This window comes from Indicator indicator, chromosome 13, assembly GCF_027791375.1.
Source record: "Indicator indicator isolate 239-I01 chromosome 13, UM_Iind_1.1, whole genome shotgun sequence".
Taxonomy (NCBI): domain Eukaryota; kingdom Metazoa; phylum Chordata; class Aves; order Piciformes; family Indicatoridae; genus Indicator; species Indicator indicator.
The window spans coordinates 19,724,573-19,750,986 of NC_072022.1; the positions used below are offsets into that span (position 1 = coordinate 19,724,573).

General features: G+C 43.3%; 1 protein-coding gene across 1 annotated transcript in view; it reads left to right on the forward strand.

The window, feature by feature from the left end:
• Nucleotides 1-26,414, forward strand: part of DIS3L2 (DIS3 like 3'-5' exoribonuclease 2) — a 199,835-nt gene that overhangs the window by 106,319 nt on the left and 67,102 nt on the right. Inside the window, exons 12-13 of the mRNA XM_054385907.1 lie at nt 16,142-16,254; nt 23,581-23,688. Of these exons, the coding sequence (XP_054241882.1) occupies nt 16,142-16,254; nt 23,581-23,688 (221 nt within the window). The remainder of the gene's footprint in view (nt 1-16,141; nt 16,255-23,580; nt 23,689-26,414) is intronic.

Consider the following 26,414-nt stretch of genomic DNA (forward strand, 5'->3'; position numbering starts at 1 on the left):
CAACTACAGAAAATGCTGTGCTGGAGCTCTTGCTCCAATCTATAAGGAAGGAGATGTACAAGTGCAGATGGGATCCTCTGCAGCCAAGAGGGTTCTAGGTGTTACTGGGATGATACTGGATTTTGGAAGCTCTGTAGCATGACTGCTAAAAGTCCCTTTGTGACACAGAGGTGAGTGGCTGCAGCACTGCCTTATGCTTTGATCAAATCTCTTTGGAAGAAGTCCTTCTCATGCAACCTAACTGATAAAAAAAAACAACCCAAACCAAAACCAACCAAATAGACATTTTTAAAAAAGTTGTCTTCTGCCTTGCCAGTCTTCTCTGCTTTGTGGCTTTTTGCTCTTCTCTGTATGGGCATGAGCAGAGGGACTTGCCTGCATGGGGTTGGAAAGCAAATACCCCTGGGAAATCCAGTGTGGATTTAGTGCTGCCAAAAGTTTCACTTGCTTCTGATCATTATTTCACACACGCCTCTTTCCTCTAGATGAGCCTCAGAGGAGAAAGTTCAAGAGTCAGATGAGTTCAAGATCCACTTGCTGATGGCTGTCCTTACCCAAAGGCCTTTGTTCACCCCCATTTATAATTTTCCATGAACCATTAAGTGGGAGCCTGCTTGCAGCAGCCCTTTGTGTGCCAGATCTCTGTCTTTTGGCTGGAACTGTGCATCCATCAACAGGCTTCCTTCCACCCAGGACTCCTCTCAGTGAGAAGATGTTCTGAGCTGGAGCCACCTTTAAGAGCAATCTTACCTGCGTCTGTCCTGGCGATCATGTGCTCTGCCCTTACTTTCAGCCTCTCATCTGCTGTGACAGTGGTGCCTACACTCCATCACTGCACTGCCTCAGCTTGAGGCTAAGGAAAGTCAGCCCCTGGAAAAGCCAGTTTTGATGGTGGTGAATATTCCAGGGACCAGGTTTTTAAATCAGTGTGGAAAGAACCACAGTGGAAATACCCTTTCCTTTGTTTTGAAATCTGTGGTGTTTATTCTGAGAAGACCTTGTGGCTCAGAAAGAAGTACAGGCAGGAAACCAGGTCCTGATGGTCTTTGGGGCAGTTATGATCAGTTATAGGGAGGGAGCTGAGGAACTTAGTAGGAGCCAGGAAACCCCTCTGCATGGCAGCTGGCCAGCTAGCTCAGCATGGGTCCTGGAGCAGGCAGAGGAAGGAAATCTCTGTGTTGTATCTGCCTTGCAATGTCTGTTTATGAGATATCTCTGAAGCAGAGATGTCCTGTCTGGTAGCTGGAATCATCTCCATTTTTAAGGCTTCTGATGTCCTGCAAAGAGATGTTGCAGGTTCATTTTAGTGAAGCTGAGTAATAAAAGCAACAAAGAACCATATTGATGAACTCTTCTCCATTATCCTCCCAGCGTGCTGCTGCTTGAGGCAAAAACTTGATCTAGCAGTTCTTGAACCTTATCCTCTGTCAGCTCTGGTTCAGTACTGAAACGCTGAATTCTGAAGGTTATGTGTTTTAAATACTTCCTGACCTGAAGAACCCAATAAGAACATTATTTTGTGAGCTTCTTGTGAGGGATATCTGTCTCATAGGCAGCTGGCAATATAAGCTATATCCTGTGCCCCTTTCAAAGGTGTCACCTCTGAGATACAGATGCAGAGCTTTGCCCAAGAGACAATGTGCTCAACCAGGGTATGAGCATCACATAGTCTCTCTTCCTAGTAGGGAAAAGTAATAGAAATGTATGTTTATATTATCTGACAGATGTACTCTTCATTGCAGTCCTTATTTTATGTCCTGAAGGGCAATTAGCATTTAGAGATAGTTCCATCAACCTGTTCCTGGATGGAATTGGACTCTGTTTAGCTGGGGAGACTCTTCAGCTTCTACCACTGTGGGGCGTGAACCCTCAGACCTGTCCTTTGCAGTTGGTGGGAGACATCCAGATTCATCTCATATCACAAGTTCCTGGGACGTATTCTTGCATGCAAACCGAATCTGTGAATTTGTTACTTTTTTGGCCCACTGTGAACTGATTTTTTTCAGTCTGTGGTTCACTGACTCCTAGAGCACTACCCAGATTACTATTATAGGCCCATGAAATGTAACTGCAAAAGCAGGGCTATAAGGCCATCAGCCTTTTTAAAAAGAGCTCTGTACTTTGACTTAAAATTTTTCAGGAATTTGCAAATTTAGAAAGGTCCAAAACCAGTGCTGGGAGCCCTTTGGGTTCACTCCTTTGTGTTTGCTTGCTTGCAAAATTACAGCTGTTCCCAGCTCCCTGGTGTTAAGGACAGCCCCTATGGAAACCTCAATCTTGCACTTATTAGAGCCTCTTAATGTATTTTGGAGGTACCCTAGGATTTTTGTCTTTAAAAGTTGCTATGGTAGCTGCAATTATGACAAAGAGTTGTTTTAAAGCCTAAGAGCTTATCCATGGCTGGCAAGGCTGCATCTCTTATGAGGGCAAAGTTGTGTCAAGAGTTAACACAGCTTTTATTCCAAATGTAAATGTGGTTACAAAAAAATTATTACTTTTTTCCATCTTTTTTGCCCATATGTAAAGCACTTCTTTAAAAAGAAAATAACACCAAAAAACCTCAACATGAGCAAACCACATATCTGGCATCCTCATGATGTCAGGAGATCTCCAAAAATCAACAGAGAATGCAGAACCCAATTCAGAAAATGTCTCTCTGTTGATGTAGAGCACCCATAAAAACACAAGAAAAAAGAAACCACTTGTTGCCTGCACTACTTCTATCAGACAGCCAAATCAGTGCATTTCAGAAGATTCTGAAGAATGGACCTGTCTTTGTCCTCAAGCATTCATTGCTAATTAATTCAAGGCTGACAGTTTCTTTACCTTGAAAGATCTTAGGCAACCAACAGAGAGATAAGGGACTGGTTTTGCACCTTGGTTTAGTTTTAAAGCTTCTTAATGTAACCCTTATCAGCTCCAGGGGCTGGGTGTGTCCTCAGTAAGAGATGGAAAGGAATATTTTGCAGAAGTAGTCCACAAATCTATCACAGGGTCACAAAACGTTAGAGGTTGGAAGGGTCCTCCAGAGATTGGGTACAACCCCCCCCTGCCAAAGCAGGATCACCTAGGGCAGGCCACACAGGAGTGCATCCAGGCAGGTTTTGAATGTCTCCAGAGAAGGAGATTCCACAACCCCTTTGGGTAGCCTGTTCCAGTGCTCCATCACCCTCACTGTAAAGAAGTTTTTCCTCATGTTGAGGTGAAAGTTTCTATGTTCAAGTTTGTATCCATTGTTCCTTGTCTTATTCCTGTGCACCACTGAAAACAGCTTGGCTCCCTCCACTTGACACCCACCCCTCAGATATTTATAGGCATTGATGAGATTCCTTCTCAGTCTTCTCAAGACTAAACAGCCCCAGGGATCTCAGTTTCTCTTCACAGGGGAGATGCTCAAGTCCCCTAATCATCCTCGTGGCTCTCTGTTGGATTCTCCCCAGCAGGTTGCTGTCTCTCTTGAACTGGGGAGCCCAAAATTTGACACAGTATTCCAGGTGTGGTCTCACTAGGGCAGAGTAGAGGTAGAGAAGAACCTCCCTAGACTTGCTGGACACACTTTTCTTGACGCACCTCAAGATGATGAAGAATAGCCAGTAGCAGAGTGACACTAGCAAAGGAAGCAGGGGTTGATTGTGGGAATAGCTGTGTTTTTAATGGAGCTCACAGGAGGATATTGCAGTAGTTGGAAAACTTTCAGGGCTATATGTGTTAAGTGGGCCAGTCTGGTTTTGAGAGGATTTGGTATTGGAGTCTGCTTTTGATTAGCAGTCATGCTCCTTGTTATTGTTTAACGATAGCAGTAGGGAGGTGAGCTTGCTGCTCGCCTTCGTGAGTGTGTATTTTGAAAGAGCTCAGCTCCAATAAAGAGGGAAAATAGAGTTATTTATGTAACAGCTCCAGAAGTATGAACAAACTGTACTCCATTTAGATGACTCAGCATAATCCTGGAGTAAAAGATGGCTCTGGACTGCACGGCTCTGTAGAGCTGTTTCAGGGTAGCTTGAGGTTTTTAAGCAAGTTCATTTCAGTTGATGCTCCTCTGTGATCCTTTCTGCACGTCTTCTAGCAAATTGCTGCAGCCAGGAGCACACGGCAGAGCTGTTCTCAGTTTGTGCAGATGTTGCAGACTTTCACAGAAAACCACTGCACTGCCTTCCAGCCTGAATGTTTTCACCCAGGGTGCAGACGTTGAAAGATTTGTTCCGATCTCATCACATAAGTGCACACCAGGCGACCTGTGTGTCCCAGTGGCACCCATCAAATTTCCCACACCTGCCAAACATTTTCTGGGAATAATCTAGAAGTGGTGGTTGTATTTCTGGTAATGTACACAAACTGTGGCAGTTCTGTTTGAAGGCTGCTTATTGGGAGGGACAGAAATGAAATGTGACAAATGTAAAGGCAGACAAATCCATCTAGTGAAATGTCAGGTCGTGATGGCAAAGGATGCAGCAGAATGGAGTGAGGTGTGGTTTTGAGGGGTTGTCTTGTCTGTGTGCAGGGCTTTTGATGCTGATTTCGAAGCAGTACTTTGTGCCATATTGACAGAGCTTCTGTGCATGTTTCTGTGTGTGTATTGATGACTAATGTGGTTCTCACTGTTGTTCTTTCATTCCTGTATCCCTGCAATCTTTCACAAAGCAGTTCACGTAGTTCAAATCTTACTCTAGGAGAAATTGTACTGCGTAATAGAAGTATATTCTAGGGACAGTTTGCCTTGGGTTTTGTGTCCTTAGTGGCATTGCTTGTCTGCATTTGGAGTGAGATCATATGCAAACAGATTCATTGAATCTTCCCAGTGTTTACCTCATGACCTAAGCAAATGAAACTTCAGCAGTATGTTGCTCTCTGTTTTTAACCTTCCCTTTAAATCCATTCAACCTATTGGTGAAATTAAATCAGGTATACCTATGGGAAAAGGGATAAAACCCTTAAACACTCTGAGTTTCTGTAAGGGTCGTGAAAATGAGGTATAAGCAAAGAAGAGCTTCTCTTAGTGTCCCAAATCTGGGAAGAGTGCAGCATGACCTTTCTCCTTAGCAGACATCAGCCAGTCGACTGTGGGCTGCAGTTTTCAGAAACAGATCTGCAGGGAGTGAGAACTTGAATTTCATCTGTTCAAGAAGCCAATTTCATGCATTTTGGTAAAACCAACCAACACTTTGCCAAACATTGGTAAAATTATCCCACATGTGCTACAAGCCTATGGACACTGGGGCTGCTTTTCTTAGACCTTGTGAACACCTTAGTAGGCATCCCCTAGTGCATGAGCTCTGGTATCTTGTATTTGAAAGACTCCTATAGAGCCCTGGCAGTCCCAAGATGTTCTGTGCCATCTCTGGTGACTGCCTGGTCTTCCTCTCCTTCCGTCCTTGTTCTTTCCTGGTATAGGTCACAAACATTTGGATTTTCTGGGTTTTTTTTTACAAAGTTGTGTGCACCTTTATTTTGCTTTTTAAGATTTAAATGTTCCCTTTTCTATGCAGCTTTGTCCCTGTGGCCATTTAAGGACTGTAGGGGAAGTTTTCTCGAGCAACATTTGATACAGGACCTTTCAGCTAATCTGTTTGGTTCCTGCAGCACAGAATATAGGAAGAGTTTGTAATTGGAATCATGCTGGGCTGGCTTGCTTAAGACACTGTTTTGAATAAGAAGTTACATTATGAAACTGCTGTGCTTCCTTTTTTGTAAGATGTTTAAGATGAAGAGACACCAGACATGGAGAGAAAATGACAGAAACTCTGCATTGATAGATGAGTCAAATGTAAAATGACCATAATCTTCCATGTACTTAAATTTATTGCAGTAGTCAAATATGGGAAAATAAAGAAGAGCTACAGGGAGTGGGATTGTGTGTAACATTTGGTCAGCTTTACCTTGGTATCAGACATAATTAACTCAGCTCTCCTGTTACCTGCTGATTAGTCTGTTGTGTCACTAGGCAAGTGAAAAAGACATATTGCAGTGATTAAACCCAGGCCCCTATCCTTTCCTTCTATCGAGGGCTTGTGGTTGCAGATGCTTTGAAATATGCGAAATACTCTCTGGTCTGTGCCAAATCAGCTGCCTGCTGTGTCCACAGCGTGCTCTTCTGTAGCACTGGGGAACTGCAGCATGTGCTGCATATTTTGCCTGTTCTTTTAAAGTGACTTGGGGTTGTGTGTGGAAACACACATCGCTTCCAATTTCCATGTGCAGGCTTGAATGGAATCAGAGGGCTGGGCTGCATAACCTTTCCTCCACCAAACACCTCTCTTGAAATCAGACAGACAACTTAATGACATAAGGCTCCTGTCAGCTTGACTGGAAATTGGGCAGCTTGCTCCAATCTAATGGTGATTGAAAGGAAGATAGACAAGTGCATTAAACTGAGTGATAAGGTATTGGGGTGGAGATTAGGGAAGTCTGAATTTGGTTGGAATATTGATTGTTGGAATTTGTTAAAATATATTTTTTACATATATTTGAGAGCTACTTGTGAGAAGATTCATTAAAAGCTTGGCTAAGCAAAAATGGGCAGGATTTGTTATTAGTATTTAATATTTTATTGCCTGTGAAGGCAATAAATATTGTCTGTGAAGGACTAATCTCATGAAGACCATGGCCGTGGAACAGCCAAACAGACATGCAAATACCAGTAGAGTTACTCATACAAGTGAGTTTGCTTTGCTGCAGAGAGGAGAGTTGCTCACCTTCCAGATCATTTCAGTTCATAAATTCAGGACCTGGGACAATTCCCCCAAAATTTAGAGGCGCAGGATTTTGTGTCGTGGTAGATCTCACTAATATTTGTGGATGCAGACTTAAAAACAATAGTGTCTGATTGTATATTGAAGAAAAAAAGATATGCAGATGCTTTTAAGGAGCTGGGCAATGGGTAGAGGATCCAGAAATTCCCATGCAAACAGATCTAAAAGCACTTTGCCTAGGATTGCTGTTCATTGAAAAGGACCTCAAGGATGAGGAGAGTCTTTAGGGAGGAACCACAAGTGGTAGGTGATGTCCATATAGAGACAGAGAAAACAAGATTTTTCAGCACATTTAGCACAGAAGCGTCAGGAGATTGTGAGGGTACATTCCCACATGGTTAACTTCAGTCATTATGTTCTGTTGCATGCAGGAAGAAAAGAAGTTACTGCTGTATATATTCTTTATTATCAACCTTCTCAAATGGAAGGATCCCTGAGAATCACTGGGCTATTGTTTTAACTTTTAATTTATTGCAGTGCAGGGGCTTCAGAACCCAGCTGAACAGGAAAAAAATCTTATAGTGCAATTGACTACAGTATTTCTTGATTGTTGACTATTATGCTTGTTACAGAGAAAGAGTAAAACCAGGTGCAGAAGGAAGTATTTTGGAAATCTTTCCAAAAATAAACTAAGAAACTGGATGGCTACAAGTGAAATCTCAGCAGCTGCATTCTGTTCCCAAAGAAGTTGAAATGTCAAGGCTGTTCAGTGGAAGTACCTTGCATGCATTTGGCCTAGCACTAAATCCCAAGGTCTCCTTGAATGCCTGGGAGCACTGGCTCAGCTAACAGTGGAGAGATACCACAAAAGGGACTGACCTAACGGTAGAGAGAGGGTGGTCCCTGATCACTCGAAACCTTCATTTCAGGAACAGGATGACATCCCGCACCCAAAATGATTATAACTCATCTTGAGAGCTGTTGGGTGCCACTTCCCATCTCTTTAAATTCAAAGACTGCTGATTTCCTGATAGTTAGCCTCTCGAGTGGGTCATGGAATAGTGATAAAAACAATTAATGACAGGAATACTGGAAATGGTCCTTTTGGTTTCATTGTGTTAGCTGGAAACCTTGCTGTTAAGAGACTGCTTGACAGAGCTAAGCATAGTCTGCCTTGGTAACTTGTCTCAACCAGCAAAGGGTGCTTTCTGAGACAGGAGTCTGAGTTCACAGCAGCACAGTTATTGCCTTGGTGTCCTGCTTGATGATAATCGGTGAAGGGTTGGAGATCCATCTGTCCAGTGCTTGGGATTAACCTGAGTAGCAAAGACTTGTGTTGTGTCTAAGTTATAAGTCATTTGGAGGTTCTCCCAGAGATAGCCAAAGAGCAAGTACTGGCATTCAGTGGATAAATCTGATTGAGGTTTGTAACTCCATTTTGCTCATTACACTTGAATCTTACAAAGACTTCAATACAATTTATAATGCCTCTAAGTGGAACTCGCTGCTTTGGCACCTCACAAAGCTGCTAGGCACTTGCACAGATACAGAAGAAACCAACTTCCCCATGACCCTCTGCAGTGTAAATAGTTTCCAGGATAGGTATGGGGAGAAAATGTGTGGGCAGGAGGTGGGACATGGGCATTGCTGTGTAAGGAACCATTGTGTCTCATCTCCATGTGCCAATTCTGGACACGTTTGATATATCAAAGAAAGGGCATGTTCTTATTTTCCATCATTATGCTGTCTGTCCCCAACTGTCCTGTGCTCTGGCCTGCCTTTTACTATTAAAATATTCCTGCTCCACTGTCATCTGTATTTTCCTGCTTGTATCTTGCTCAGCAGTGCAAACAAATCCTTACACAGTGTACTTTTTCTGTTGTGTCCGTCCCTGTGTCCTTCAGTCTGCAATTAAATGCTTCATCTTGCCCACGCTGTGTAAATTCTGTTCTTCTGAGTGTTTAGTGGCTTTTTCCCTCAGGAGAATTCCTTCCTTGTGTAAGTACCCAACTTGATGGTATGGTGGTACCGCTTGCACAGAAGAGCTCTTTCATTCCCCTCTGGAGTTACTGCACGAGGTTCAGAGGTATTTTCCAGGAATGGTGGAGGTGGTAGGTGCATTCTGCATGGCAACTTGTCACAAGGTGATGAAAAGCTGATTTGGATTTACTGGCAACCCACGGGACAGAACATTCCTGTATTATGTTTCTCTGTCGTGGTAATGTGATATGACCTGCGAGGTCTGGAGACCTGGCTTCTGCTTGATCACCATCTTAGATATTTACAGCTCACACGAGATGGAACCTGGGAGTACACCACCAGTACAAGGATCTACTCTGTGTTTCTGTGGGAGTATTGATTCTCCTGCTTTTCTGAGCACCTGGGAATGCCCCATGATGATCAAGAGCATTCTTTGAGCACACTCTTCAGATCTGGACAGTGTGGGGGAGCACCTTTCTTGCAGGGGCTTTAAATGCTAACCTTAGCAAAAGTGTTTGTGTGTAAAACTCAGGGCTCTATAATGCACCATGTGTGAAATTCCATGCTCTGGAGATGTCTTAACTTAGTTTTGAGGTATAAGAAGTAGCTTTTAAATTCTGTGAAGTGGTTTTAGGACATTTGCGAATTTATTAGCTGCTGCAGACAAAAATCTGTGTGCAATTGAAATGGAAGACCTGCTCCTAGCATTTAATTTAGCCATAAAGTCTCATAATTCTGAAACTATTTTGAATTACTGATGGCTCATGGAAAACTCTGGAAAATATCCTTCTTAGGAAGGATTCCCTTCCCAGTGTCTTTTTCTGCTTTCCATGTTCGCTTGTCCTTCACTGGACTTAATGAATACAGGAGTTTTGGTTTGCACCTTACCTGGAGACAGTCCCACGTTAGTTTGTAAAATTGTATCTGTTTCTATAAGATTCAACTGATACCAGAGACAAAATGGCCAAAGGTCATGGTAGTCAAGACCTGAATAAAACAGTAATGTCACTAGAAAGCAGGTAGGAGTTATCCTGGATTTTAGACTCATGGATGTCCCATGCTGACCTTTTAACTTCAAGAAAGAGAAAAGACCAAAAACCAACCAACCAAAAAAATATCCACAAAGAAACCCCCCACAAACCCCAAACAAAACAAAACAACCTCTCAAAACCCACCAACCAACCAACAAAAACACCCAAACACAAAAAAATTGTTATGCTTTATTTTTATGAAATGCTCTGAGTATTTCCTGGTTCTGTCAAGACTGCTGAGAGCATCACTTTGCAACACCACCATTCCTATCAGTAGCTTCTCACATACCTCTAGAAATCCAGTAGGTGCTGAGACTTTCAATATGTTTGGGTTTGCATTTTGCCTTTTTTTTTTTCTCCCCCTCCATCTATGATCTCACTTTGGAGTAACTGGGGACAATCTTGCTTCTGCTACCATTGACAGTTGGTCCATCTTGCAGCTCCTGAGTTTGTGCCACTAAATGAGAAAACTCACAGCTTGTTAATGTCTCTGTATTAGCCTGGCTCCTAAAGGAAAGGATGTAAATGTGATCTCTAAAGGCTAAAGAGATAAAAGGCTGGGAAAAAAGCAATGGGTTTACATTTAAATCAGGAAGCAAAGCAAATCCCAGACCCACCCAGACCTTTCACTGTCTGCAATCTGATGCAGGCACTTGGAATAGCCACAGTGTGCTGCAATGTGCCAGCTCCTGCTTTCTGCACCCTTGGCTGCTTCTCTAGGTGCTACAAACTCAGAAAGAAGTTCTTAAGCCTTATTCCAAGAGTTCAAATGTCTTGAAATCTTGATCAGGCTGTTCCTGATTGTCTCAAAGTCTCTCTGTGGCTGGAGGGTGAAGGGAGCTGTTTCTGTAGTATGTTTTTCATGCAAGCCAGTGGCAGAGGAGCTTGGTTGGGGATATCTCCTAGATGCAATGCCTGGTAGTACCTAATACTACTACATAGTATTTTGTGGATGGTTACCCTTTACACATGCTTGTTGTTTGTTTGGGCAGGCAGTTTTTCTTCTTTTGAAGCTGTTGCAAAATTTACTGAAGTCATGCTTATGCTCAGATGGGAAAGTTGCAGCTCTGTGCCCGAGGGACTTGTCCTCCTCTCTTGACACACAGGTTTCTGATTCCTTTTGCCAGAGTCTTTTCAGGAGCTTATGTCAAGGAAGAGACCTACAGAAAAAGAAAAAAGCTATTCCTTGCTTAAAAGAAGGTATAATTAGTTGCCTTTCATTTGGCTAGGGACCATCATGTGATAATTCAAAAAAATTGGTTTCCTGGTAAGTAAGTTAATGGATTTAGGCTCAGTTGCACTGCACTTTCAGAAAGCAAATGGCCCTAGGGCACACAAGTAAAATTTAAAGCACTTTCCTTGTTATTTTAAAATAAGTAAAATAAAACACACTGCCTGCTTTTCTGAACAATAGCTTGGCTTCCTGTGGTGGAAAAGTAACAGCTGAGAATTAAAGCCACCCACCTTTGTCTTCAGGTTCCAGCACAGACAAATAACTCCCTCTTTCCATGGTTCCACATTTACTTTTATATTGAACTCTTCTCCATCCTGTTCTTTTTTTGCTTTCCCATTTGCTCTTTTCTCATACTCAGTCATTGTATTTCTCTCTATCCCAAGAAGGACACTTCTGTTTCACTTTTGATGTACTTAACACACGGCAAAGAGAAAAAGGAATCTTTGGGCTTGGATCAAGTCCTTCGTTTAAAGTCATAACTGTGATGGCCTCTAGCTACTATCAGCAGCTTCCTCAAGTCTCAGTGCCATTTTCTGACTCAGTGCAATTATTTGGTTTGTGTCAACCCCTGTTACTGTCTGCAGCCCCTCTGGCTATCCCTTCTGTAACAGAGACCCTCTGTTGTAGGCACTGTGCTTGCCTGTTTGTCACACATGAGCACCTCAGCCTTGCTGAAGACCCATGCTCTACTGTAGCACTGCTAATGGCAGCAAAATATTCATGTAGGTTAAAGGCCTCATTTATCTCTCTTTATGCAAGTTTTTCATACTTTTGCAAGGTGCTAAATATTACTTTGCAGATAAGAGCAGCAGGATGGTACCCCCAGGGCAGGGGAATGGGAAAGAGCTGTAATTATTTGCCACAAGAGTTTGGTCTAGCCACGGAACAGCCAACTACCTTGAACTGCTGACAGCAGGTAGGTAGTTGGCTTTCTGGCTAGACCAAATACTTTGCAATCTTCTTTGAACTCTTCTGAGGGCTGAAGACTGTGTGAGAAATAGTGGTTAATACAAAAAACTTGGTATTAGATTTTGAGTTGTCTCAGTGGTCTTGCTAGTGTTTGTCTTCTCTCCTGAGAATGGTGCTGCTTGAAGATGAGATGGAAATAAAGGGGAGTGTGTATGCATGCCAGAGAATTACCTTCTGCTGTTTTATCCTTAAAGAGCTGCATTTTTAGTTTGCACGATCCTAAAATTGACATCCATGATGGTGTAAGCTGAACTTGCTTGGTTTCTCTCTCCGTATTGGTGCTAGTGCTGACTAGGACTGCTGAAGACAGGAGGGGTTTGCTGTCAGTGTGTTCCCTTGCATGCTGTTCAGATACATTCAACTCAACTTTCTGATTTCTGGGGCAAATACTTGATAGGACTTCCTGGTTTGGCAGTTTTTGTGGAGCATTTACAGGCTGAAAGGGCTTTTCCCTTCTCTTCCTGCTCTTTCTTGCTAATCCTTTCTTGTTTGTAATTTTCCTCAAGAAAGAAAAAAGTTCTTTGAACTGTTTTGTTGTAGAGAATGAGATCATGAGTGAAAAAATAATTAAAAAAAGGAACAGCTCGTTCTTTGTTCTTCTGTGAGATGCCACCATTCTCCTTTGATTTTTAGCATCATATCAGTGTTGCTCATACAAAGTTTTGGAGTGGGTTCAAACAAACGAGATTCTCAGATCGAGGAGCCAAACCTTCTTCAAAACTGCTTTGCGCCCGGTGCAGCATCGCAGCTCCATCACTTGGTAAGCTTCGAGGGGGGGATCCAGGCTTTTAGAAAGCTGGAGAAAATACAAGTCTGATGCATTCTGCCATTCTGGCAGCCTACAAGATGGTAAACGTGAAGGGGAACGGTCTTCTCTGTGCACAATGCAGCAAGGGCATCAGAACTATGTTGTTAGCAGGAAGGTGGCAACAAATCCTATCCCTCTTGCACACAGCATTGGCCCAAGAGGAGCTTTGGTGGCTGCGTGCCCAGCCCTTTCCCTGTTTCTGTTGCAGGCCTTAGGTGGAGAGCTCCTCTTTGCAAAGGACCTCATTATTAGACTTTGCAATGCCATGGTGTAATTTTAAGTCATACTCCTGTCTCCCATCCATCTCTGCTGCTGTGTCTCTGTAGCTGCAGAGAGGAGCTAATAGGGTACAGCCAGGTAATAAAAAGTGCATTGCTGGATTCTAAACCTCATTCCCTGTTGATAAACATCTCCCACGTAGCAGCCTTGTAGTGGTAGAGTTCAAATGGGATGACAGTTTGCACCAACTTTCAGGAGAAATTATTTTAAATGAAAAAATCCCAGAGACCCTGGGTAAAAGAAGCCATCCAAGTGCCTTCACCATTTTTCATTGTGATAGCTGTGCCCTTCAGCTCTGGCTTTAGCATCAGCATGTGAGGTGTCTGGCTTAATCTCTTCTACATTCTTACATAAATTTCTTTTTTAAAAAAATCAAATCTTTACACTGGCAGTGTATATCTGGCTTTAGGGGTTGTTAGCTTCACTCTAGGAGACTTTTAAATTTGGAATGAAGAAAGTCCATGGTTTGTAAAGTACATGTTTCTGTAAGAAATTTAAAGCACAAAGTCTATCATGATGCAGAGCTACATGCCAAGATTTGAAGCCTTTATTTGCTGGGAAAATAGATTTATTCATCAAAATGAAGGTGGAGTAGACCATGTGTAGCAGCCTATGGTGTGTGGTCCATGTGGTGTCCACCCTTTCCCCTTTTATTTGCTCTCTCTGACAAGACTTTTTCATAAATGAGTTTAACTCTCTTTTCATTCAGGCCTCTTTTCCTTGGGAAATAACAGAAGACTTACAACCTGAAATGTTCCTTTTGTGACTTTGTCATAAAAATTAATGAGACTCGAAAAATGGTTTGTGGACCTGGAAGAGAATCCTAGTGAATAGTATTTCTCTATCCACAAAGGTCTTTCATTTTAGTTAGCAAATAAACTAGGATAGAGCAGTAGGCAGGTATTTCTGTACAGGCTTAGGCTGGTGTTTTGTCTAACACATTCAAAAGCAGTGATTTGAGAGCAGATTGGTTGATTGCTGTGCTGTATCTTCAAGTTCTCATGATCTGAATTTTTTGGGGGTGAGGGAGGTAGGGTGATTCATACTTGAGCAAGGCAAACCAAAGAGCTGCCAGTTTGCATTATGTCAATGTATGTAAGAAAATATTTAGATAGAATTTCCATTAGAAGTTGAAAAGCAGGGGGCTCACACTGACCCCAGCTCTTAGAAGCTCTGATGGGGAAACCTGAATGAAATGTAACTCCACTCAAGGTGTTTTCATTGGCTGACTCCATGTTTTATTATCTCATGCAATGAGATCTTTCTTGGTTTGTCGATTTTCTATCGAGGACAGAAAGTTCATGTATGTAACAGTGCACATATTGAATTAAAGTATGATTAAAGGCATGATGTAATGAACCCCTCTCCTTTTCCTTTGGTCAATATTTGCCTGCAGGGTCAATACATTACAATATTGACTTCAAAGTATTCAGTATTTTTTTACCTTCTGAGTATGTTGGCTTGGAGTGTGTGTAATATTAAACCTGTTGGTTGAACTGTTGGTCTTAGACTTACTGTCTAAGTAGTTTCAGGCTTGGATGCCTAATCCATGTCGAGCAGCTTTCAAGGCATGTGATAATATCACAACACAGCTGTAGGCAGCTTTCTGAGGTGAACCATTTAATCTGCAGCCTTTTCTCCCAGCTTCCTAACGACTGGTGGAATTTGTTCCTTGGTGTGAGATGGGATTACTGCCCTCTCCCTGTGCTGCCATCATATATACTTTCTGCAGGACCTTCCAGTGACTGTAGCTTATGTGGACAAATCTAAACCTCAGCTCTCCCATCTTCCATATGTGTTTCTGCTGCTTTTATATCTGTGCTCCGTCAAGTGTACAAAAGGAGCTCAAAAAGCAAGTTGTTAAAAGTTGTTCTGAATTCAAACAGCCTCACAGGCTGGGTTGGTGCTCACTTACCTGAACTCGCAGGTGGGGGCACAATGGGCTGGTGGCTCTCATGCTTTCTCTTCACCTGTATACATTTCAATTCCCACTCTGCTGGAATCTAGCACCTGGGTACCCATTAGAAGGACACACAGGCAGATGTACTTCATAATGAGTGCAGCTATGAAGCATTAATCCTTCAAAACCTTGACATTCTAGAGAAGGGCTTTGATAATATCCTTTGCAAGGCATATAAACAAACAGGATTGTCACCAGCATAGTATCTTATTACATTGCCTTTATAAAGAAATTAGGCAAGAAAAAATATTTATAGATACCAAGAAGTTAGTGAATTCCTCTAAAGAACCAAATGTTATAATTAGGAACTCGCTGCACTTAGAACTATTCTACAAATAAGCACCTCAAATCTAGCCTGGGCCTTCCAGAGAAAACAGAGGTCAATAGACTTCTTTGAGGATTAGCAAACCAGAATTTCTTGGACCAAGGTACTAATTGCCTCCAAAGCTGGGAATGATCCCTAGTTCTAAATCCAAATTATTGCCAAAACCTCATGATAAACTTCAGTAGTATTCCTCGGTAGCCTAATTTTTGAATTAAGATATTTCTAGACTGGACTCTGATTAAAAGATAAAAAGCCTAATCTGAAGGGAAGGCAGGATAACAGTGGGAATATTCTGCTTGTGGAAGAGCTGCACTTCTGCATAGCCTGGTCCAAAGTCACTGAAGACTTCCCAGGTCACGATCAGCAATTTAGGCTCAACCATAGTGAAGTGGAAAGAAGTGCAGCTCTGAGAACCCAAAAGCATATGTGGCCAGCTGCTCCATACCTGGGTTATGGTGTCCTGCACTGCCTGTGTGCTTGGAAAGTGGGGTTCCATAATTCTTGATCACTGTTGTCTGACAGCAAAGGGTTGAAAACTGGCCTCACCGTCACAAGCTCCTCTTTGGAAAGACTTACCCACATGGTTTTGAAGGGCTTTCAGATAATCACTGCTGTGCTTGAGGATTCACTTGCATGTGTCTCCATTTGCATAGGGTCGCCACAGTGCCTGTGAATTTAGTAGTGTTCTAAGAGCCCACAGTTTTCAGCTCAGTGGAAGAGGTGGGAAGAAGTATAATTGTTGTGAGACCTAGGCATAAGGTGAATAGGTTAGGGTAGAACTGGGAGTGAGGGGAGAGAAGCCAGAGTGAAATATGTCATCAGTTTGTTCTTACCTGCAGCCTACTGACCTCCTCCTGCAATTTCAGGGAACTTGGAAGTGGGAGTCCACATCGCAGATGTCAGCTACTTTGTGCTGGAAGAAACAGCTCTGGATAAGGTAGCAAGTGAAAGAGCAACCAGTGTCTATCTAGTGCAGAAGGTAAGGACAACTTTTCCTGTTTTCATCTTGACAACTGGGCCTTCCATTTACCATCAATTCACTTTTAAGGGTCATTCTCAGATGCCTGGTGATCAAAATCTGGCTGCTCTTGCTGCAGACCTACACAAAAGAGTAAGCTGATGCCAACTCAAGAGCTAACATAGCTGCTGACTACCTCAGAGTTTATTGAGAAAGCATGACAAGAGGCAGCAGTTTGAGCCTGTGTCTGTGAGCTGAGACTCTGGTGTGCCGGGGCTGGCCAGCTCAGGAGCAGCTGTGAGTGAACAGGACTTTGCTGTTCAGGACCCAGAGCTGCATAGCTACCTTTGCACAGTGCTGACCCGAGATAAGCCTGACAGACCCAGGTTGGTTTGTCTGCTTTGCTGTTGTGAGCTTGAAATATGCAGATGTGGTGGTGGAGGATTCTGCCTTCAGTGTGGTAGTAGCAGCTATCCCTCCCAGAAATGGATGCATAGCAGAGTAGGGTGTAAAACATACTATGCATCCTGAGGTACAAGAGTATTTCACAGACTTGTCTTCTATCTGGATATCCATATACTGGAGAAATTGTCCTTTCATCATGCAGTGAAGAGATATTTGAAAGCATGCAGCTCTTAGTTCAAGAAGGTCAACTGTTAAAAGTCAAATTTAAGGTTGTCTAGAAAAGAGCAGGTTCAAGTTCATCATGGGAAAGGAAACATTCAGGTTTTGTCTGTGACTCTCATTTTCAACTGAATGTGCAGAAACACTTTCTAACTCATCAGATACTGCTGGCACTGGCTGTTAGCCTCCTGTTTTGGCTTCAAGCATCAGCTGCATGTAGAGAAGGGTTGAGGCAGTCTCATAAGAGCAGACTAATCTGCCTCCCCCCATGCTCCCATTCAGTCAGGATGAAGTCCTAGTCCCCACAGCCGTTTCTGGAACAATAGGGCATCTTTTATAGAGTAAATAAAGATATTCCTTACTGTGAGGGTAATGAGATGTTGGAACAGGTTGCCCACTGAAGTTGTGAATGCCTCTTCTCTGGAATTGTTCAAGCCAGGTTTGATAGGGTGTTGAGCAACCCATTCTAGTGGAAGGTTTTCCTGTCTCTGGCAGAAGGGTTGAAGCTAGGTGGTCTTTAAGGTCCCTTCCAGCCCAAACCTTTCTATGAGTCTATGATATCCTACTTGCTACTTTGAGGATTAGGAGTAATTCTTTTCCTCCCTCTCTGAATGTTCCTAGTGTTGCTCTCTGGGGAGGATCTTGTAGCGATGCTAGTTCTAATAGCTTACTGCGCTCACTCTGTGCCTTCCAGATGACAAAATGTTGTATTGAAATCAAATTAGTGGTTTGATATCAAGCTGCTAAGCTTTTTAGTTGTTGCATAAGATTCCTGGGTAGAAATAGCAAGGCATAGCTTCAGGGGCCTTCAGTGAATCCTGGTGGATTTTACCTCTCTGTGAGTATGGGTTGTGTGGAGTATCCCTAGTGTGGAGAAAGTGCCCCAGATGGGTTTGGTGGTAGTGAGACCAACAGCACACAGGTGTGTGCTGCAGTGCAGCACCAAGGAATGGCTGTGCTGGGAAATGCCAGTTACCAGTGACTTGCTGTTCTCCAGGACTGGGAAGTAATGCTTATCTCATGGAAAGAGCAGTTCTGGCACCAGAGTCTTCCCAGTCCTATACTCTCTCTGGTGATAAACCCTTGGCTTATGTGGTGCTCTGATTTCTCCTCTGATGGATGACTCAATGGCTGTAGCTCACTATGGGAGAGTGGGCTGGCCCAGGGGGTGATGTCACTGCAGGGCAGCAAAGTTGTAATCTGGGAAGATATTGTGGCAGTATTTCCAAATCAGGATATTGTGATTTGAAGGTGTGAGTTAGTTTTGGATTTTTTCAAAGGGGGAAAGGAAGATTTTTATATAGAAAAACATTTTTCATGAAAATCTAGTTGAACTCAAAAGATAATTGAATTTTCTTTCAAAGCACTTTCCCCTCCCAGCACTACCAGTCAGTCACATGCAACACTAACCTAGGTTACCTGTTGTCTGCAGTCTAATTGTTCTTCAACCTCCTTGTCCCAGCAGTCAGGATTAGTGTTTTAGCCACACTTCTGCCCTGCAGAAAATATATTTTAAGAGTGCAAACTAGGTTAGATGATGAAATGGTCAATGTTTTAATTGCAAGAGATGAAAAGGTGAGAGGGGATGGGCAAAGGAAGGTGGCCAGGCTGCCTGAAACAAGATGGTATCATGATTCTTGTAGAAAATATGCTTTCCTTTGATGGAACTGTTTCCTAAGACAGCTGTGATTCTGCTAGAGGTTAGCACCACACTAATCCTCCCAAAGAAGTTAAATAAAGCCACATATTTAGTTTTCCTGAACCATGTGTCCAGAAGGGGAGTTACTGTGTAATTGCTAGCAGTCTATTTAATAAAAGTCAGAAGTTTTTGAAATAAGCCTGTATCAGGTTTTAAGAAGCAAGAAAACCTAAACAGTTTCCTCTTTTTTGGCACATCTTGTAGTGTTATTTTAGGTGTGAAGCAGCTTGAGTGAGAGGTCAGCCATAAATCCCTATAATATTTTATTGGTCATATTTTATACTGGAGATCAAAGATGGGAACTGCAAGGCTATCTTCACGCTGAGTCCAAGAGCTTTGAGGCATTCACTTTTGACACCAGCAGGTTGTCAGGGTGTTGATATTTTGATAATCTCAGGCCGAGTAACAAAGAGTTGCTCAAAATGTGAATTCATGGAAGTGTTGATACAAGTCTTGAGCAGAAACCTTGGCTCATAAACAAATTGCCTATTTCCTTTGAGTGTCTTTTAGTGTGTAAGCAAGAGGCTTGCTGAGGCCACCCCATTGTTAGACCCCAGCGTCCTCTTCCCATCTCTGGGGAGAGCAGTTGATGGAAACTTTCAGTTAATACAATCCCTTCCCATCAGACTGGTGGTGGGAGAAGGGGTCACCCCTGGAGTCAGCAGTGGTCATGTCCCACTGAACCAAGCCTGAGCAGGCAGCCAAAGCCAGGGCAACAGCAGAACGGGTTTGTTAAAGGGAGAAAAGCTCTCCATGGAACTCTGTGAAAATAAGAGGTTGTCTTTAACCAGGTTTGCTCCCTTTTCTCTTTGATTGACTGATTTTACCCTTCTGTTCGTTGAAAACCTGCTGCAGTGCTTCTGTTTATGAGAGCCTTACTGGCTAATTTGCTCTGAACCTGGCCAGTCAGTCAGTTCTGGCTGCAACAGATGCTTTGGTTTTAAAGGGGACTGGGAGTTTTATCATCTCAGTATGTGTGTGCTCCCTCCCACTGCCTGGCTCCCTAGGAATGAGTTTGAGGCTGGAAACTCACATTTGGTTTCTGGAAGCACTTTATTAGCCAAAGTGGCAAAACAAACCAAAGCCAAGAGCTCTCACAAGCAGGAGGTTGCATCTTCCTCTTTCCAAATCAAATGCACCATGCAGAGGAGCCAGCTGCTAAGCAGTGTGGTCAGCCATGGTTGCAGGTCCACATGTTTTATAATGCTGGGATGACAATGTGTAGGAAAACCCCCAGCTCAGGAAGAGCCTTTCCTTACTTTGCTTTTCCCTTGCTGCCCACTGCTTTGGGGTGCTGGGGTGTGTGGCTGCTTGCAGGGAGAGCTGATAGCATGGAGCAGGGCTGTCAGGCAGTGCTGGAGCACTGTGTCTCAACCTGCATATGGTAGAGCTGGAGATACCACATGGAGGACTTGGAAATGGGGAGAGAGAAATCCTGTCTGTGATTTGATTTGAAATGCAGGCCCATGGCTGTGAGCATTGCGGATGTCAGCCTTTCTCTCAAAGAAGTGCCCTTTTCAGTATCTCCTGGATCCTGCTTATCTTGTGGGGAGAGATGATGTCTTTTATTAGATAGAGAGGGATGAAAACCAGACAAGCTCTCACCACTTGAGCCTTTCTTCAACTCTAGCTTCTATGATACATTCATTAGAAAGGATTTCCCGGAGGCTGTAGGTCCTTTTTTCCCCACTGTGAAAGCTTTTTATTCTGTCCCTGCTGGGTCTCTCCAACTGCATTTCTGGACTGAACTATGTTTATACACCCTCCTCTTCCAGCTTTACGATCCCTGTGTGAGTCCAGGTGACTTTATTTCCACCTGCAATAAAATCATGCTGAACGATGCAATCCCCAACATGGGCACATCCTTAGCAATTTGCTGAGGAAACCACTTCACAGCAGAGGTGATGTCCCTTGGCAGCATCGCAGCCAGCCGGATCTCTGCGTGCCCAGGCACTCCACAGGGCTGCTGGCAGACGCCGCTGTTTCTTGGCAGACAGTCACGGGAAGGGCAAAGCGCTTCAAAGATGCCAGGCAACCTCTGGATTATTTGAGGTGATGCTACACAACCCTGATATTTTGCAAGTCTGGGCATTAAAGACGTACTTAGGGAAATCTCCTCTCATCCTGCGTCTCCTTCAGAAAAAGATGAAGGTAATCCTATTGCGAAAGTTCCTTCTGGGCAGCCCCTGTGATTACTCCCAAAGCATCTTGCTCTCCAAGTGTGACACAATTGTGACATCTTTCTGTGTTAAATGCTGGCCTTGCAAGTGCTGAGAATCCTTTCAGCCTGTGACCATATCATGTTAAGGAAAAAGGAAATGTGTATTTATAGCTTAAACTTCTGTGCTTTGCGATATTTGGCTTATTCTCTGTGTAGAACGTGAGGAGGAGCCATGATGTTAAAGCAGAGGGAGGCAGCTAGCCAAGACTGTCATGATGTTGAGAACAGGTTACTTCAGTAAGGGAGATAAAAATTGAAATACCTTCAATGCAAGGTCACATTATCTTATGCGTGTGTTTGATGAGCCCATGAAAAGGTTGATTGAAGTCTTGCTCCTCCTTTGAGGCTTCTCTTCGTGGCTTGGGTTAAGTTGCTTTGCCTAAAGTTTCTCTCCTGCAAAACAAGGGGCTGCAAAAGCAGGCTGATGCTTCCCTATTTTAACAGTAGGTTTGTTACAGCTAATTACTTAGTGAGTGTTATTGCTGTAATTACAGTCTGAGTTAAAGCTTTGCTTGTGTTTCACATCATTTGAAAGCCCTTCTATAGAATTATAGCCTCTTGAATCAGGTATTAATCCTGCTCAAGTACACTTAAAACAAGCATCCTGTTGTTCTGTGTGGATGGGCTTTCATGTTTCATGTAGCCATTTTTCTAGCAGACTGTTGCTGCTACAGGAGATGTGAAGGGAAAGAGGATGTGCTAAGGCACAGAAATATTCAATATGTGCAGACCATTATCTAATTATCAGTCACAGAGAGGGGGGAGAGAGAAAACTAGTAACTGCAGCGTTTAATTTGGCTGGAAAAGGGCATGGGAACTTTTATTAAATTACTGGCACTTTGTTCTCTGTGACCTGAACTTCAGTGCCTCATGGTGGCCATGGGTGAACTTAGGCAGGCAGGGATTTCCGACAGTATATAAAACTATTTTCTCTCTTTTCTGGTATGGGCTGGCACCACTCAGGATAAATTTATAACCTTGTGGTGTGGGTCTGTCCGGGCAGCATGGCAGAGCTCACGTACTGGACCCTGTGAGCCATGAATGTAGCAGCATTGTTAATGCACTGCTCACAACTGGAATAACAGAGCTGAGGGCTTTTGTGTTGCGGGAAACAGCTTATCATAATCTGGGCCCTTGTGACCTTCCAGCTGAACCAGTGCTGCTGATTCATGGTGCAAGTGACTCCTGGACAGTCACAGACTGTACAGTTAGCCTTTTGGCATTAACATGCACTGCAATTAGAATGGATTTATAGCCATCATCTGGTGCCAAACCACAAATGTGATTAAATATTTTAAGAGTCTTTCCTTCAAAGCAAAAGGTAAATATGGACACCTTTCTTACTGTTCTTTCTTACTGTTTTGAAGAACATTTGTTTCCATGGTATCCAGATAGAAAAGGTGATCTCTGAAATCACCCAGTTGGTGTCATGGAGTTTGGAAGAGATGGGGTTTGCATGCCAGTCAGCTTCCTGCTGACCCTATATTTAGGGAGTGGGACACAGAGCAATCAAAATGGAAAGTAAATTAAATAGCTAAAATATTTTATGGCAACCAAGTAGAGCATTTCCTGTGTTTTTCTGGAATACACCAGCCTGTGCTGCCGCTTAAAATAAACATGAGGAATAATGTGGTTCTTCTTTGAAGGCAGTTGCTGCATCCTCACAAAGGTAAATAATGAGAAGGGAAATAAGAATGCAAAACTCTAATAATTAGGTTTGCTTCATTAAACAGCTGCTAAATATTATCTTTACAGCAGACTTCACCTGGGAAATAGCTCGGGGTGGTAGAAACACTTGGAGCTGCTTAGGTTATTCTAGTGTGAATATGCTCCAAAGCTTTGCTTTGTTTCTATAGTCAGGTGAGTAATTTGTGGTTTGGTAATTCAGAGTTCAGCAACAGAAATATTGATTAGTTGCAAGGAATTAGGACAGAAGAAGGGAAAGAAATCTCTGCCAGAAATCTGACATTTTATTCAGAATTGAGTATAGTAAAATAATAATTGCTCTCCCTCTGGTTGCAAAGATCATGTTCAATATTCTTAAAAAGGGTACATTTGTTTATCTCACCAACATCTTCATGTTCTGGTCTGTGTTACAAAGCATGGCTCAGTCTTTATTAAAGCCAAGCACCACTCCTGTGGTGCATGGAAGAAGTTTCATTTATGCTTTGCAGGGAGCAGACCTGCATGACTTGCCTGGTTACGCAGTATTCAGTGGCAAAGCAAGAAACAGTTCCCAAATCCAAACTCTTCAGCTCCTGACTGCCAGGACCATGTTTCTTCAACATCAAGTTTCCTGATGTGCTAAGCCTTCCTTGTTTTTCCCGGTGCCAAAGTGGCAGTGGGAAAGAAGTGGAACACAGAGCAAATTCTGTGACTTTAAAAGCTGCAGAGTGAAATATTTGCATAACCAAGGGTGCAGGATGCTCCAGGATGGTTACTCCATTCCTCGGAGGGGAGCACTGGAATAATTCCCAGGCTGGAGACTGACAGCTCCTTCTTGATTTCATTGAGGGACTGGGCTGGTGAAAGTGTTGCTGGCTTTAGCTGTGTCTTGATGTCCTTGGTTTATTTACTCATTCCACACCAAGATGCTCTTCACTGTGTGATGTAGCTCTGGCATGGCTGATGCATCCCAGAGCTATGACATATTCACTCCTGCCACAGAGAACATGATCCTGAAACATTAATACATTTCTCCTCCTGTGCATTGTTGAGCCTGTCTTCAGGTCAGGAGAAACTTGACCAGAGGCAGGTCATCCACTACAAGCCTGTATCTCACCAAGACTTTTTTCTCTTCCAGGTGATCCCGATGCTTCCCAAGCTGCTGTGTGAGGAGTTATGCAGTCTCAATCCCATGAGTGATAGACTGACATTCTCTGTGATGTGGAAGATGACTCCAGAAGGCAAGGTACTTCAAGTAGCAGGCAGTCATGCTGCCAGTCAGTCCTTCAGTGGCCAGCCTCTACTCTTGCAAACAGAATGGTAAAAATGCTGTCCTTTACCAGTCAGGTGGACAACAAAGGACTTGTTGGTGAACAATACTGAAAGATGTAGAACTGTGTCTGTATCTTGTCTTACTGATGGTGAGATACCATCTCAAATGGAATAATCTCACTATTGTGACAGGCAAGGGATTGGTGGTTTTAAACTAAAAGAAGGTAGGTTTAGACTAGAGATAAATAATATTTTTTTTACAATAATGGTGGTGAAACACTGGTACAGGTTACCCAGAGAGGTGGTAGAAGCCCCATTCCTGGAACCAGCAAGGGTTGGATGGGGCTCTGAGCAACTTGATCTAGTTAAAAATGATTCTGCACACTGCAGGGTGGGTTTGGACTAGGTGACCTTTAAAGGTCCTGTCCAACCCAAAAAGTTCTGTGATTCTATGGTGGAGAAAGGAAGAATATTTGTATGAATCTCAGACATGGAGAACGTCCCACTCCTTTCCAGGTCACCCATCCATTTAATGTCTTACGTCTGGCAGCATGTCAAAGCTAACACTTTGGGTGGGACAAGATGCTGCCTGCAACTCCAACCCTGCCTCGCGCTCATCAGCAGTTGTGCACTGCAGTGGATGCAGGCAGTATCCCTCTGTGGCCTCTCTGGTAAACAGACTATTTCATTCTTCTTCAGAGCTGCAAATTACATCGATCCAAATGAAGTGTGATAGCTCTTCAGCAAAGGCACAGCTCCATGCTCTGCATGTGTTATTTCCAGGGAGCAGTTGTGGAGGCTGTCTATCAACGCAGCGAGCTGCCTTCCACTGCCTGCCAGATCTCCCCAGGTCTTCATTCCTCAACTTGTTCCTCTCCCATACTCTTTAACCCTAACAATCTCCTCTTTGGTGACCACGGGGTCCTCTCACTAGTTGAGGAGGGCTAAAGACTGCCACTACCAGAGGACTCACTGATCTACGTGAAGTGTACTTTTTGGACTCAGAATGATTGCTCTTAACCAGGGCTGTGCTCATGCACAACTCTCTGTGGAGAGTATTTCTTGTGCCAATTTGGTCATTTTTCACAAAGATTATCTTTACTTTCTTCTAGTTGCCCACACTGCTCTAAAGAATGCTGAATCTTGTTTTGTGCTTTAGCAAAATAGAGTCACAGTCCTGCATCTGTGTTTCTCCAGTGAGTCCCTGCTCTGTCACTGTGGTAGGTTGTATTTCTTCATTGTGAAAAGCATTCAATTTCCTATAGCAACAGTGTGATTACTCATGAGACCTTCTAATAGTAGCTGCTTGGTGGGCCTTTTATTGATTCTGAGTGGTCTTTGAACAGCTAATAGTCAAGTCTTAATTAAAATAAGCCTTTAATGAAATCTTGTCTCTTGTCCCCTGCAATATACACATTATTTGCCTTTGAAACAGTGTTCAGATCAACCCTGTCTGGCCACTGAGAAAATACAGAAGCTGCGGCATCTGCATTGCATCTGCTTAGGGAGCTGATCTGTGGAGGAGCAGTGCTCTAGGTCATGACCATGCTGCCCCTTGGAAAGCAGACTGCCTAAGGCCATCTCAGCAAACTGGTTTCTCCAAAGAGGCCGTTAGGGATTGCAGTCTGAATTGAGGTCGCTTGATTTGAATATCAGGTGAAAGCTGGAGAAGAATTTACTCCTTCCAAGAGGAAAAGTGAGGCTTTTGCCCAGCAGGGCATTCTTGTGAGTTGGGACAGAATGTGACTCCTGTATTTCTAGGTGTTCCTATAGCCTAATCACAGTGTAAATAGGATCACATGCTTTCCCAGGCTCTGCTGGGTGAAAGGGAAGTAAGACAAAGGCTCCAACATGGCCTCTGAACAACAGTTCAGGTGCCATGTATCCTCAGAGGTGGCTTTCAGCAGTAACCTGGGGACTGTGGAAAGTGCTTCTTTTCAGAATTACCCTTCTGATTCGTGCCCAGTCCATGATGGAATTGACTCACCTAGTTTATAAAGCAAAATGAGAGTGCTTTCCAAACACAAAATATTTTGTGTGGGATTATGTAACAGTGAGGGCTAGAATTGATAGTGCTCTTTGATGCAGAAATTAATAGCTGGAGGTGGAGGAAATAGCAGAGAAATAGAAGTAGTGTCTGAAAATGTCTGAACAGCAAGTTGAAAGAGCTGGGTGTTACAACTGGAGGGTCTGTAGAAGTGCTCAACTGAAATGAAGGCTGCTCACCATGCTCCCAGACCACATCATAGAACCATGGAATGCTTTGGGTTTGAAGGGACCCTCAAAGATCATCTCAACAAGGAACACCATCTTACTGCTGCCCAAATACCATCCATGTCTTACTGAAATTGGAAGCATCTCTATTGCTGGCTGGCTGATAGCCTTCAGCTTGCTGGAAGTGCATCGTTTAAAGAGTGGTGCAGCCTCTTCCACACCAGAGGCTTAGTATCAGGAGCTTTTTGGGTCCAGCAGATTTCATCAGATGTTGCAGACCTGCTGGATATGGATCCCCCATCACAACAAGAAGCTGAACCCTATTTAACAAGGCACAGCAGAGAGCAGAGCAGGTGCTATCAGCACTGTTGCAGCATCTATTCAGCTTTGTGACTTTTTCTTTCTTGTTGGCATACAGGAAGGGTTTCACACAGAATAACCATGAGCCAAGATCAGAGCATTTTATGTTGCAATACATCACTTGCT